Consider the following 13215-nt stretch of genomic DNA (forward strand, 5'->3'; position numbering starts at 1 on the left):
GGACAGGGTGTGAGTGCTAAGGGATTTAAAGGAGTAGAACCATCCTAAATTTTAATCTAAACCTTCATTAATATTGAAACATTGTTTTTTTTTGTGAATATGCTTAGTAAATGGCTCTTTATTTTCTTTTCCTCCATTAGATACTCTGTGAGAGTTTGGTTTCAACAGACAATTGAATTGAGAGAGGTCTAGTGGCTTGCAGACTTGACCTCAAAAAGACTATCCTGTATTTGTCCATTACTTTCCATGCTCACTGCCATCATCAAAGTGAAAACTAATTGTCATTAGGGCCATTTGGCTTTGCTGTATCCAAATCACTGGTTAAATTCCACTGGGTATCTTGTAAATGTCTGCCTGCTGGTAGTGCCCTTGGGGAGGATGATTCGGTGCAGATAAATTAGTACCAAACCCATGCTTTGCCCCTGAGAGGAAACAGATGTGCATTTATATACAAAAGAGTTAAGAACCTACGTTATTTTTGCCTTAATATCTGAAGTTAATATTTTTATTATCTCCAAATATTAATCTGGGGCTTTGGGTTCTCCTATCTGTGGATAACATGGATGCTTAAATCTACCTATCACTTAAAACTGTTTATCAAATACAGATTTTTAATTAATGAGTAAAAAGTCTAACGTTCCAATCTAATTGGTACTAGGCACAAATGACTTTCACGGATTCTGAAAAACATTTTTTTTCCAAGGACTCGAACCCTGGAAAGACCAAGAGTTTTAGGGAGGCCACTCATAAATAGTCCAGATGGAGATTTTAATAACTTAAGTAGGTTTCCTCAACTTGCAGTGAGACAGCCAGACCTGGACATGTGTATAGGCCTGTACCATCCTGAGCCATAGAACTCTAGAGTGGGTGCAGGAGAGACAAGTTGTTTCCTTCCACTGAAGACAATCTATTTGGATAGAGGCACGCACGAATTATATTAAACTATTCTTGAAAGTGGAGTTATCCAAGACAGAAAAAGCCTTAGCATGGAGCTTAAGGATTGGGATGACCAGTTATTTGCTTCAGTTGGATCCAGAAACTTGGGAATATGATGTGCTGTTTTGGAGGGGCTTGGCATCTCTTGGTTTAAGAAAAGGAGAATGGATAAAGTTTAGAAAGGGAAAGCTAGAGAATCATTGCTTGCACAACAGGGAAAGATGGAAAATGGAATATTTCTGAAGTGATTCAAGCTAAAGTTTAGAGGAGTCAGTTCTTGGCAGAAGAAGTTTGAAACTCAGTTCTTTCAGGGGAAAAAAATCTCTTATTCCTCATTTGACTCTGAAATATAAAGAATTCTTTCATAACTTAGATGGATTTGGGATCAGTGTAGCAGCATCTCTGTTTTTCTAAAGACCAAACTCTTTAGGAATAAGTGAATGTACCAGGATGAATTTATTGGCAGGAAATTCTGGTAACTGAAGCTCTTTTATATAGAAATTTCCTCTTTTTTTTACTTAAGAGCAGCAAGTCTGAGTCTTTAAGTGCAATTAAAATTCTTTTATCAAGGTCACTTTTGCGCTAACACTTTTTTTTGATGTTGGGTTTTCCTCTACCCTCTCAGCAGACCTGGTTTTTATTTTTAAAGACAATTCTGCCTCACATTCTCTACTTCTGCTATCTCCTTTCTACCTGCTGCCTCTGTCATCTTAGCATCCATTTCCTTGCTTCACAGAGCTGCACCTTTTTCTCTGCGAGTTCTTCTTATGCGTACTTTCAGTTCAAGTTGTTCGAACTTTTAATTCAAATGGATTGAACCACAGTTCATCTCTTAAGCCTTTACTTTCTTTTTCATCCTTAAACCTTTATGTTCACTCTAAAACTTCACCATTAAACCTTCTCTTTCCTTTTCTGTAACTAGACTTGGGTTTCTGACACCTCACCTGAAAAGGCCTTACTGATCCAGCATCTTTCCCACTAGTTTCAGAAGATGTTCCTGATCCCATCCCCATCTTCTCCAGCACCTTGCTGTTTCCTCCTGTATCTTTTCCTACTTCCTATTTTTTGACACATCTTCAGTGTGAAGCATCCATAGATCTCTTTCCATCCTAAAAAAAAAAAAAAAAGAAAAGAAAAAGAAAACAAACTTTTCTTGGCCTTATGTAATTTTCTAATTATTTGTCCTCTCACATCTTGAATTCTTATGCCAAGTTTTTGTTTTGTTTTCTTTTTAAATAAAAGAGTCTGCTATATTAACCATCTACTTCTTCACTTTGCATTCTCTTCTCAGTCCACTACAATTTGACTTCTACAATTTGAAACTATTTTAGTAAGGGCAATAGTGAGTAACTAATGGTTCAATACACAGGATACCTTTTAGTTTTGATCTTCCCTGACCTCTCTGTTTCCCAGTGGAAGTCACATATCTCTGTTCACAATATAACATAGCCATGGCATTTATAATTCGTCTTAATTAGGATGAAATCAACCTTCTCTAATTTTTTCATGCCTTTTCTTTCTACCCTTCTCCATAATGACTCAAAATCTATACTATGGTCTTTAGCAAGCAATGGTAATGTAAGTCTGGACTGTATTTTTCTTAGTAATTTTGCTTGATGCCATAGGGTGAAAATTCTAAACTTCATGAAAGAAGGGCTAGAGCTATAATAATCTTATGTGTTCTATTAACCGTTTGAACGCTGTTAAGTGTAGAGCATATAAGAAACTTGGCTTTGTATGAATTTGTCCTTGGATGTCCTAAGGAATTATATCCATTTCATAATCTGAAGTTGGCTTCATGCTTAAACCAATACTTTATTGCTGAACTAGTTAGAGATGCATTAAGATGTTATATGGCAGCTACTAATGAAACATGGGAAGCTAACAGAGACTCTCTGGCCTGAGATTAAGAAATGGGTGGAGAGTAAAGAATTGTTGCATACTCTTAATACGAGTTTTTGATTCTAATTTTTTCAGCTTGATTTTTCTCTGGGGATTTAATCATGAGAAGTGGCTCGTCTTGTTCAAATGTCAGTACTATCACTTTTATGTGGATGATTCCTGAACTGCAGTTTTAGTGCAAACTTTTCTGAACTTCAGGGCTGTGTATCCACTGGCTGTGTGTATTTTCTTTTGGATGTCCTGCGGTTAATGGTGAATTTTTAAACAGTGGCAGAAAACCAAACTTGAATCTTTTTTTTTTTGTTGTTGTTGCTTTTACTATTATACTCTATTGGTATTTTATATATATATATATATATATATATATATATATATATATATATATATAAAATATTACTATTATACTCTACTGGTAGAGGAAGTCATCTCCTACATCTCTGATCCAATCTACATTTCTTCCTGTGCAACACTATTTTCCAGCTACTGAGTCAGAAATCTAAGTTCCTCTCCTTTCTGATTCCTCAAATCTAATTTCTCTTAAGTCTAATTCTTATGAGGGTTTCTAGTACATTAGATAGAAATTCTTATAAGTCAGGTCTTTGCCATCCAATCACTCCTTATATTTAAGCTGAGCGATCCTTACCTTTAGGTACATCTGTAAGGCACTAATTTAGAAAAACAATAAATAGGAGGAAGACCAGTAGAGTAGAGGAAGGGAAAAGGGAAGGAGGAGTGAAGGGAAAGAGGAAATACTGGGGATTGAAATGGAGCAAATTATATTCCATGCATGTATGATAGTATAATAGTAAAAGCAACAACAACAACAAAAAAGATTCAAGTTTGGTTTCCTGCCACTGTTTAAAAATTCACCCATGACCACAGGACAAACATTAGCTGTCGACATGTTCAGTGTTTTCATGCTCTGTGTATTTCAGGGTCTTCAGCACGCTTTCCCCACAAACCCTCTTCTTTCTTCCTCTTCCCCTACCACTTTTGACTTGGCTAATTTGTAAGGGATTTTTAGCATTCAGTTTAGAGACCCTAGCATTCAGGAGATGTCTCTCCCCTGATCTTCTTCCCAACTTTGAGTGGGTCTTCTCTGGATTAATGATTATCATAGTACTTGTCTCAATATACCTACCAGCTTTTCTGCACTCTAAGCTTATGACAGCAAGCAGACTTGCCTTGCCCATCATACCACATTAGTAGTCCTATAAAATGTTCCACAATGCACAAAAGAGTAATCCCAAGCAAAGTTACAAAAGCAATTCCAATATTAATGTGGGCTGCATCTTACAATGTGGAGCAGGCCCAGAGAAGAGCATGGGAACGTTGGCTATTGATATCAAGTTTTTGAATTAAAATAGGACTGGGAAATATATCAAATGCTCTTCAATAATTCAACAAATGAATATGTTCCTATAGATAACTGGAATCATACAGAAGTATCTTCTATATGATTTTTAGAAAATTATTTATAGTTAACAAAACTTGGGAGAATTAACATAATAATTATAGCAATAGCTAATATTCACTAGTTGCCAGGTGTACTAAACACTTTATATTGGTTGTTTTACTTTGATTTAAATTTCTATTTATTGTGATACTGGGGATTGAATACAGGGTGCACTGCCACCAAGCTACATTCCACCTTTATTATTATGTTTTTTTCTTTTAAGTTTTATTTTGTGATAAGGTCTCATTAAATTGCCCAGGTTGGTCTCAAACTTGGGATTCTCCTACTACAACTTCCCAAATTGCTGGGATTATAGGTGTGTGCCACTGTGCCTGGCTAATTTATATTATTTAATATAAATAAAAGCCATCATAAGTTACACAGAGGGAAAACCCCCAAAACAAATATGAACGTTTTGGAAGCGTTTTTGGCACATTAGTTAAACACTTCATGAAATCAACATCAATGACACTTTGCAAAGTATAGGACATGTTACTTCTATCCTTCATGCTTTTTCTGTTTCCAAGGGATAGCCATCTGAACATGGTTCCTGGAATATATTTTGCTTTTCTTGTTATAATAAGGACAACCCAAATTAATAACACTCTGTATTGGTGTAGGTGTTTCACCTTTAAAGGAATACTTATAGATACAGATACTATGTACCTATATATTTAAAGCAAAAAAAAAATGAAGAATCATGTTGAAAGAAAGTGAAAAACTTTTGTCTCTCTTAAAATACATATTAACACAAATTTGATTTTGATGATCCCAAACTAAAATACAGCTAACTTCAAGGGCCCTTGAAAGTTCTCCCATAGGTTTGGGGAAAACTGGGTTTCTGAGATGAGAAGCTGGTGGTCAAAGAGGATGGCAAGGAGTCCAGGAACCAGGAAGGATATAATGTGCACCTATTGAAGCCCCAAAGGCTGCTCCCAGAGCAATGGAAGCCACCTTTTGCCTGTGACAGAAGAGTGGCTCTTCTTTTTAATCTTTGATAAACTTTAGAAAAGTTGCTTCCCTCTTCACCCATCTTCCCACCAGCCTCATTCTCACCCAGCCACTCCTTTTAGGCACTGCTCACAGAAAAAGGAGAGCAACATTGTCATTGACTGCATGAAGGACCACACTGGACCCTGAGTCATTGTACAATCTTACAGATTAAGCCACAGATAACAAAGAAGCTATTCTGGAGAAGAGAAGTTCAACTTGAATTAAAAAATAGTAGTTAAAATACAACTATATGCAATGAAAGTCTTTAGGGTGTTGCTTTTGAAAATATTCAGCTCTTAATAACATTATAGGAAGATGATCAGTTGTTTCATATACCATATTGTTTGGTTATTGATAGTAACAAACATTTAAATAAGTTGTGTGAAGATGTGTCAAAAGATATACAAGGATTTTAAGATAACTCAGACAAGCAGTTCCAATACATAGAAAATTTAATTTAAAATAACTTAAAATATTTCATCATTAAGAAGTTTTAATTCAGTGCCTTGGCACCAGGGGTTTAAGAAAATGTTTGTGTCTGATCTCCAATTAGTTCAGGTAAACAAATAACTGAAATATTATGTATACAAGTGTGTGCATATGTATAGATATATAGACATACATATATGTGCACATACATATATGTGTACATGTATTCAAATTATAGATGTATATATACTCAAATGTTTTCAAGATATATATATAGATATAGATTCAAGGTATATAGGGATTTTCTATCTATATGAAACTATGTCTCTGTATGCATGTGTGTGTATATACACACATATAAAATCTACCCTCACTTAGCAGTGGAATTTTCTAATTTCACTTATGGCACTTATTTTGGAAAGCTTAACCCGCTAAAGGGGCACATTAATCATACATGAAACAGATTTCTAGTCTTGTACTTTAACAAAAATTTTTAAACATTTAAAAAATTAATCTATTTCTACTCTTTCACTTTTAATTACTGTAGTCTTCTTTAAGATTGTTAATTCAGATATGGAATGAAATTTATTTTTGTGGAATAAAAGATAATTCTGAGCTGGAGGAACCTGAGTATACACTTGGACCTATCTCCTGTCATTTAGGGGAACAGATGAACTAGTTACTAAACTTTGCTTAAAAGGTTACATTTGCATTTGTCAACTATTAGAATGCAAATATTTATTTCATGAAGTAATTTTCTTAAATCTCTCTTTTTTTTTTTTAGCCATAGACACAGCAAAGTAGCCATGCACAATTTAGTTTTTAGCTTGCTTCCAATCTGACTTTTTTTTTTTTCCTAGAAAAGTTGTCCTCCAAAGTTAGTAGCAATAGCAAGTATGGCTGAAAGAAGTGTGGTGCTTCATAACCACTACTTTGAACAGTTATATCTTTCCAGCAAAATGTTTGTTAAGGTTCTTGGGAACCTGGCACTTCCTCTTAGTGCACAGCCAAAGTTTTGTGTTCTCCCATGTATAAGAAGTTCACTTGGGAATTTCCAAAGTCCCCCATATTTTCACTTTTATGTGACTTTTTGAAATGCAATTTAAAAAAAAATCCATGATTTACTAAATGTAACAAATTGCTAAAAATTACTGACAAATAGGCCAATTTAGGTCCTAAATGTGGATTTCTTTACTTAAAATCAAGAATTAAGACCAAAAAATAACAAACCTGAAGATTTTATTTTCATAGGGGACTTGCATAGAAAGGAATATATTTGTATTGCGTATGTTTGTATATAAGTATTTTTGTTTCCTGAACTTGTCTTTATTGTGAGTTTACAACTCAGAGAGGTTTTTATTTGGCCACTGATGCTCATAAAATAATATCTGGATTGTGCAGGAGTTTTTAAAATTTAAGTGGTCACAACCATAGTTATTAATATATGAAGAATTCTCTCTAGGTGAATAAATAAGAAAAGTACAAAAAATTAGGAAAATATGTAAACTCAAGTTATGAGGTATTTCAAAGGTACAGTGCCAATAAAAATTTCTTTCCTACAATTTGCAACTGCCAGATTTCTTGCTTTAGTTGTTCTATTCTCATGTTTGGAGAAACATAGAAGAGTTCAAGATAAAAGCCCTTTTGAGGATATGAGGGTTGCAGTAGTTCAGAGCAGAGTCAGAAAAAGAAAGGGATAAAGCAATACTTACATGTATTTGTATAAGAACAAAAATATTGCCTTAAAAGTTTTTTTTTTCAGTTCTATAAACACTTTTTAGGGCACATGATTGTCTGTGTGACTACTCTTTCCAGAGGGAGGTTTTGTTTTTGCTTTTTTTTTTTTTTTAAATACTAGGAAAGCAGGACTTATTCAAATTAGATTTTCCATGCTATATTTAGTTTTACAGATGTGTTAGTTTTAAAACTGTGGTTTACTGTATTTTGGGGGAGAGAATATATATTAAAAAATCCTAGGAAATCCTATATTCAGACAGAGTCAATTTCAACACTGCACCATGATCTCTCAATTCTGTAGCTTATTGCTTCCATTAAGTAGAAATCCCCAAATTCTCTGTATGCATCTAATTTTCCTGGCTGATGTCTGAGAAACTGAACTATTATCACATTTCCTGAAATCCAGGTTTTAAAGTTTCTCAAAGCTATTTGATCTTTTTCTGGTAGTTAAATAGGTTGTTCCTCTTACAGAACAAGAATCAGGAACTCCCAGCCAACAGATTTCTATAATGTATATGCCAGAAACACACGGCTCACATGTGACTATGTTCCCAGTCAACATACCATTCACTCAAGGGGCAAACCAGTAATGAGCCAGACGTACATACATGTGCAAATGTACAATCGACAGTAAATTATTTTAGATTCTAATGTCCTCTGAACATTAAAAATGAGCTGAGAGACAGCTCCTGTGACATTTAGTATGAAAACTCTAGTTTGCAATTTTCATGATGAAGTAGCTTCAAATCACATCTCGTGAGTTTCGTATTGCACAGCAAAGGACCATACTGAATATCATGCCAAAGATCTGAAACAGAAGGAACACTTGTTAGTGACTTTCAACTGTGTATTATTTGATTAAAAGGTCAGCAAAACTGCTTAGGTGTCCAACTCAAGTTAATAAGTAATAATTACAATCAATAATTACTGGTTTATATGTTTATGTGTTCCTTGAAGATGGCTATGGAGCAATAGTTCTTTATTCGATGCTTAAAGTGCATTATTATATTATTATTGTTAACAAATAACAAGTCTCTGTTTTAAGAAAAGGAGTGTTTCTGGCTTATAAAACAGGTCTTAATAGTTGTAAAAGATTGATATACTAACTGGTTTTGGAGTTGTATATTTTAGGGTTAATCCTAGATCATTTATGTATTCATTTGAAAAAATGTGTTCATAACTTCTTGTTGTTTAAAGATACTTATGGTCCAAATAGTTTTCTATTGCTAGAAAAGCTTTAAATTCATACCAAAATGTGGGTCATGTCTTCATTCCTGGCCCATTTTGATGTTCAAATAATTCTTCACTATTTAACTCAATATTTTTACCAAAGTACAAATGGAAGTATTTGAACTATGATATTCCTAACTTCTTCTACCTCTTGAATAGTTCTCTGAGAAGCAAAATACTTGGGCCAACTCAATATCCACTTCCATGGTTTGAACAGAAGAATTCCAGAAGATTCTTCCTGTCTTCAATCATTTCCTCGATGTTTGTGCAGAGCCTGTGGAACTCTGTCTGTGGGTGCCCTTTTGTAAATGACTGTCAAGTTTTAGTTTTTAAAAATGGGCACCATAACTCTCATTAATTCATTCCATCATAAGTCAGACTAAGATCTGTAAATGCTAAACACAACAAGGCACAAATAACCAGTTGTTCTGGAAGAGCCCTGTAGACTTAAGTAAGGGCATAGCTAGGAACAGGATTTCATGCTTCTGGCTGTCAGATCTCACTTCTAGCATGTGGCAGGGAGACACCTAATGGACATTTGGTTAACTGATTACACTGGGCAACTCTCACCTTATTAGAACAAACAACAAAATAATTAAATATCCCCCAAAGGATAATTGTATTGAAGGCTGGTCCCCAGCTATTAGGAAGTGGTAGAATCTTTACAAGGTAGAGCCTAATATAAGGAAGGATATTAGGATCCCAGTCCCTCCTTTCTCTCTTTTGCTTCCCAGGTGCCATGAAGTAAGCAGCCTTGTTCCACCTTATGTTCTCCACCATGATTCTCTGCACGGGCCCAAAGAGCTCTGGGGCCAAATGACCGTGGACTAAAACTCTGAAGCTGTCAACTTTCCTCTTTTTAAGTGGTTTATCTGAGGTATTCTGTCACCGTGATGGAAAAATTAGCTAACACACCATGGTCATAAGGTTGGTAGTACTCTGAAGAGATGCCCTCAGAAAGAAACTTCTTCAGTCTTAGCCTGCTGCTGTCAAGAGTCATGGGTGACTTCTTTCGGCTGTTTATTTGTTGAGATTGTAGAACAGTTCGGAGACTCTATTTATACCTCCATTATAGAATGTTTTCAACCCACCTGCCTCAAGATTGTCTTTGAGGAGCTGCAGAAATTGCAACCAAGCTAGCCCTGGATCAGATGGGGAGGGCCTGACAGGTGTTGCAGAGTTTAGGGGTTCTCAGCATAGTGTTTTCAACCACTGTCCTGCCTCTCTGTGCACTAAATTCAGAAAAGGGGAAAAGTGCTTGTGTGTCCCCTGAGAACTGCCAGTTCATGGATTTCCTCACTGTTTTCAGACTTTAGTGAGGGCTGAGAGCCAATATTTATAGATGTCTGGAGAGTATGTACTGGCTTGGCATTAGTTATTATCATCTAATCTCTGGACAATGGAAATCACCTCCTCACTGGCCTCCTGGACTCCAATCTCGCATTACTCCAATCTTTCCCTGATGGCTGTATCACATCTTTCTAAACCTCAAAGACTCCCCTCTCCTTAGAAATGAAGCCAAATTTCTCAGAAGGGCACATTAAAAAAACCTCCATCATGTGGACCTCATACCCCTCCAGTGTCATCTCTGGTCATTCCTACATACCTGTCCATGGCTATCAACTCCTCTATTATACTCTTCTTTTGTACTTCAGGAATCCCAAACCACCTGGAAGCATTATGCCTCACACTCTCTTATATGCTGACCCTTCGCCTAGTTTCTAGGTTTGGGAACACTCAGAACAGCTGGCATTTATTGAGTGCCATATGTGCCACAGGCTTTATATGAATTAATTTGTAATAATAGTTTATATGTAATATCCCATTTAATCTTCACAACAATCTTATAATTTGGTATATTAAAATCCCAATTTTTAGCTGGGGGTGATGGTGTACACCTGTAATCGTAGCTACTTAGGAGGCTGAGGCAGGAGGATCACAAGTTCAAGCTCATCCTGGACAATTTAGTGATACACTGTACTAAGCACTGTACTGTACTAAGCACTTGCCTCCCATGTATGAGGCCCTGGGTTCAATCCTCAGTACCACCAAAAAACCCATTTTACAAAAGAGGAAACTGAGGCATAGAGAAATTAAGATACAATTCCAGGGCTTGTAAATAGTGGAGTGAGGAGTTGAATCCAAATCATGTGATGCCAGAGCTTGTCCTATTAGTCACTGTGCTGTGCTGCTGCTTCAAATCATAGGTAAGAAAGATCAGGGTGATATTATGCCATTTTGAATTGAAAATCACTTACCTAACTTAATATCGGTGGCCTTAAAATAGATGTTATTGTGCTGATACGCTCGAGGTCACAATTAGGTCAATGTTGAAATTTATATCATATCTTAGAGGACTAATTATTGATGTATTTAATTAACTTTGTTCTTAGAAAATGTACCATGAATAAATGTCTTTGTCCTTTATGAGAATTCTCTTTTAAAATACTGCTATCTAAGAAACATAATGGGTGCTAAAATTACTGCATCAAAGTGGGTGTGGAACGGGATATTTACACGGTCTCAAAGCATCTTGCCATAAAACATTAACTATGAAGGAAGAAAGAACAACTTAAAATGGGCAGATCTTGGAAGATACTACTTTGTTGATGAGAGGACACTTAACATTCCTAACCATGGGGCAAAATGACATCTTGTGGCACCTGAGAGGTGTAGTGAGAAAAGCAGTGTCATTTCTGTGACATATCTACCCCAAATTCATAACCTTATACTTAGCATATGGAAACAGCAGAAAAACTCAAATTGAGTAATACGCTACAAAATACCTAGCCTATAATTTTAAAAAATGTTCAAGTCATAAAAGTAAAGAAAGGACGAGATGCAGTCAAGGTTCTTGAAAGGATTGAAAAGAACATTGTAAGAATCCTTTTGCTATTAAAAGATATTAGAATAGTTAACAAACTTGAATGGGGATTTATGGATGACTAATAGAAGGGTTATTTTTTTGTGTGTGTGTGTGTGCTTTTCTTGCAACTGTTCTGTAAGTTTGGAGTTATTTCAAAATAAAAAAAATTAACATCACAAAAAGTGAGACTTTTTGAGATCCTGACATAAATGTTATATCTAAATACATTTTTTAGGAATTTGAACACTGTGTATGGATTGGATTATATTAAGCAAGTATTAATTATTATAGTTATGGTTATGATGATGTGGTTATTTAATGAATAAAATGATGTGATGCCTCAAAATAAAAAAAGATACTGCCATCTCACACTTTAAGAAAAATCATATGCAAAAGTTTGAGGCTCCTTAGAGGGCAAAAAAGGTAAGTTCTGGAACTTTCTCACCGTGAGTCCTGCAATTCCAATACCGACAATTCCGATGAGCTGGAGCTTAACACTGATTATGGTCTCAATTTCATCAATGCAATTCTGTTTTGAAAAAAAAGAAGAAGAAGAAGAAGGAATGAAACTGCTTGTATGTGAGAATCATCCCCCTCATCCAATCCTTTCCTTCTCTACAGATCAGTCTTCTGTGAGAGCTAATCTATGTCAGCTTCTGCCCATATTTAAACCATTCCTCTTGGGTAACATCATCCTGGTAACCTTCAAGCAAAAATGTAATTTTGGGAAAAATACAATTCTCTTCTTTTGGTTTCCCTATTTAGGCCAGTAGCTGCTCAGAGCCCTAAAATCTGGCTGGAGGAAGTTGTTTCTCTGAGACCTGAGGCATATGAAAATTTGAGGCCTCTTCTTACTTTCAGTGAAGAAAAATAAATATTCCTAAAATAAGAACCCTTTATTTTCATACTGTCACTTACAGTTTAAAAGATTTTTCTACATACTCTATCCAATTAACTATGCAAGGTAGGCATTACCTATTAAGAAACTAAAAAGTCTGTATAGGTTCAACTAAAACAAAACCTGTCTATGCGGGCCAGGTCTGGGGAGTTAGAGGACCATTTTCTCTTTTGGTGGCCAAGTGGGCTGTGGGTTTTTATCATTACGCCCATAAGAGATTGTGAAGCCTGGATTCAAAGGACCATCATGGACATGGGAAAAACTGGACAGAGAACAAAATAGATCACCTGTAACCATTATTTGTTTCCCCGGTTTCAAAATTTGGAGTCCTTTTAAGTAGAGGTATGCTCTCAACCCAACTGCATCCTCAGACTACTCAGATCCTTTTCTTGTCACTGGTGGGCTCCCTCTGATACCCATATAAGCTACACAAAACCCTCACCACTTCCTCACATCTCTTTTCATACTTTAGTGAGTCAACAAACATTCTGGAGCAACCACTTTGCATCAACCCTAAAATGGGTTGGTGGAAGTGAAGACTAAGACACGGGGTTTTTTTTTTTATATTACATCTGGGAAAAAGTTTCAGAAACACTCCTATAGACTGTGGCTTCCTTATATACTTCAGAAAATGGGAGTCAACCTGAAGCACTTCTTTCAATCTTCCTCTTCTTCACCTCAGCTCTTTTTTTTAAAAAAATAATTAAATGGTACTTCATCAAGCCAAGGTTCACAGTATTATCTCAACAAGAAAAGGAAAATAAAGGG

General features: G+C 35.7%; 1 protein-coding gene across 1 annotated transcript in view; it reads right to left on the minus strand.

Moving 5' to 3' along the window:
- Positions 1 to 5721: 5721 nt before the first annotated feature.
- The window catches only part of Tspan2 (tetraspanin 2), a 45678-nt gene continuing 38184 nt past the window's right edge, over positions 5722 to 13215 (minus strand). Inside the window, exons 7-8 of the mRNA XM_078027066.1 lie at positions 11995 to 12078; positions 5722 to 8261 (exon numbers count right to left, since the gene is read on the minus strand). Coding sequence (XP_077883192.1) covers positions 8196 to 8261; positions 11995 to 12078 — 150 coding nt within the window. The 3' untranslated portion in view covers positions 5722 to 8195. The remainder of the gene's footprint in view (positions 8262 to 11994; positions 12079 to 13215) is intronic.

The sequence above is a fragment of the Ictidomys tridecemlineatus genome, chromosome 11, assembly GCF_052094955.1.
Source record: "Ictidomys tridecemlineatus isolate mIctTri1 chromosome 11, mIctTri1.hap1, whole genome shotgun sequence".
Taxonomy (NCBI): domain Eukaryota; kingdom Metazoa; phylum Chordata; class Mammalia; order Rodentia; family Sciuridae; genus Ictidomys; species Ictidomys tridecemlineatus.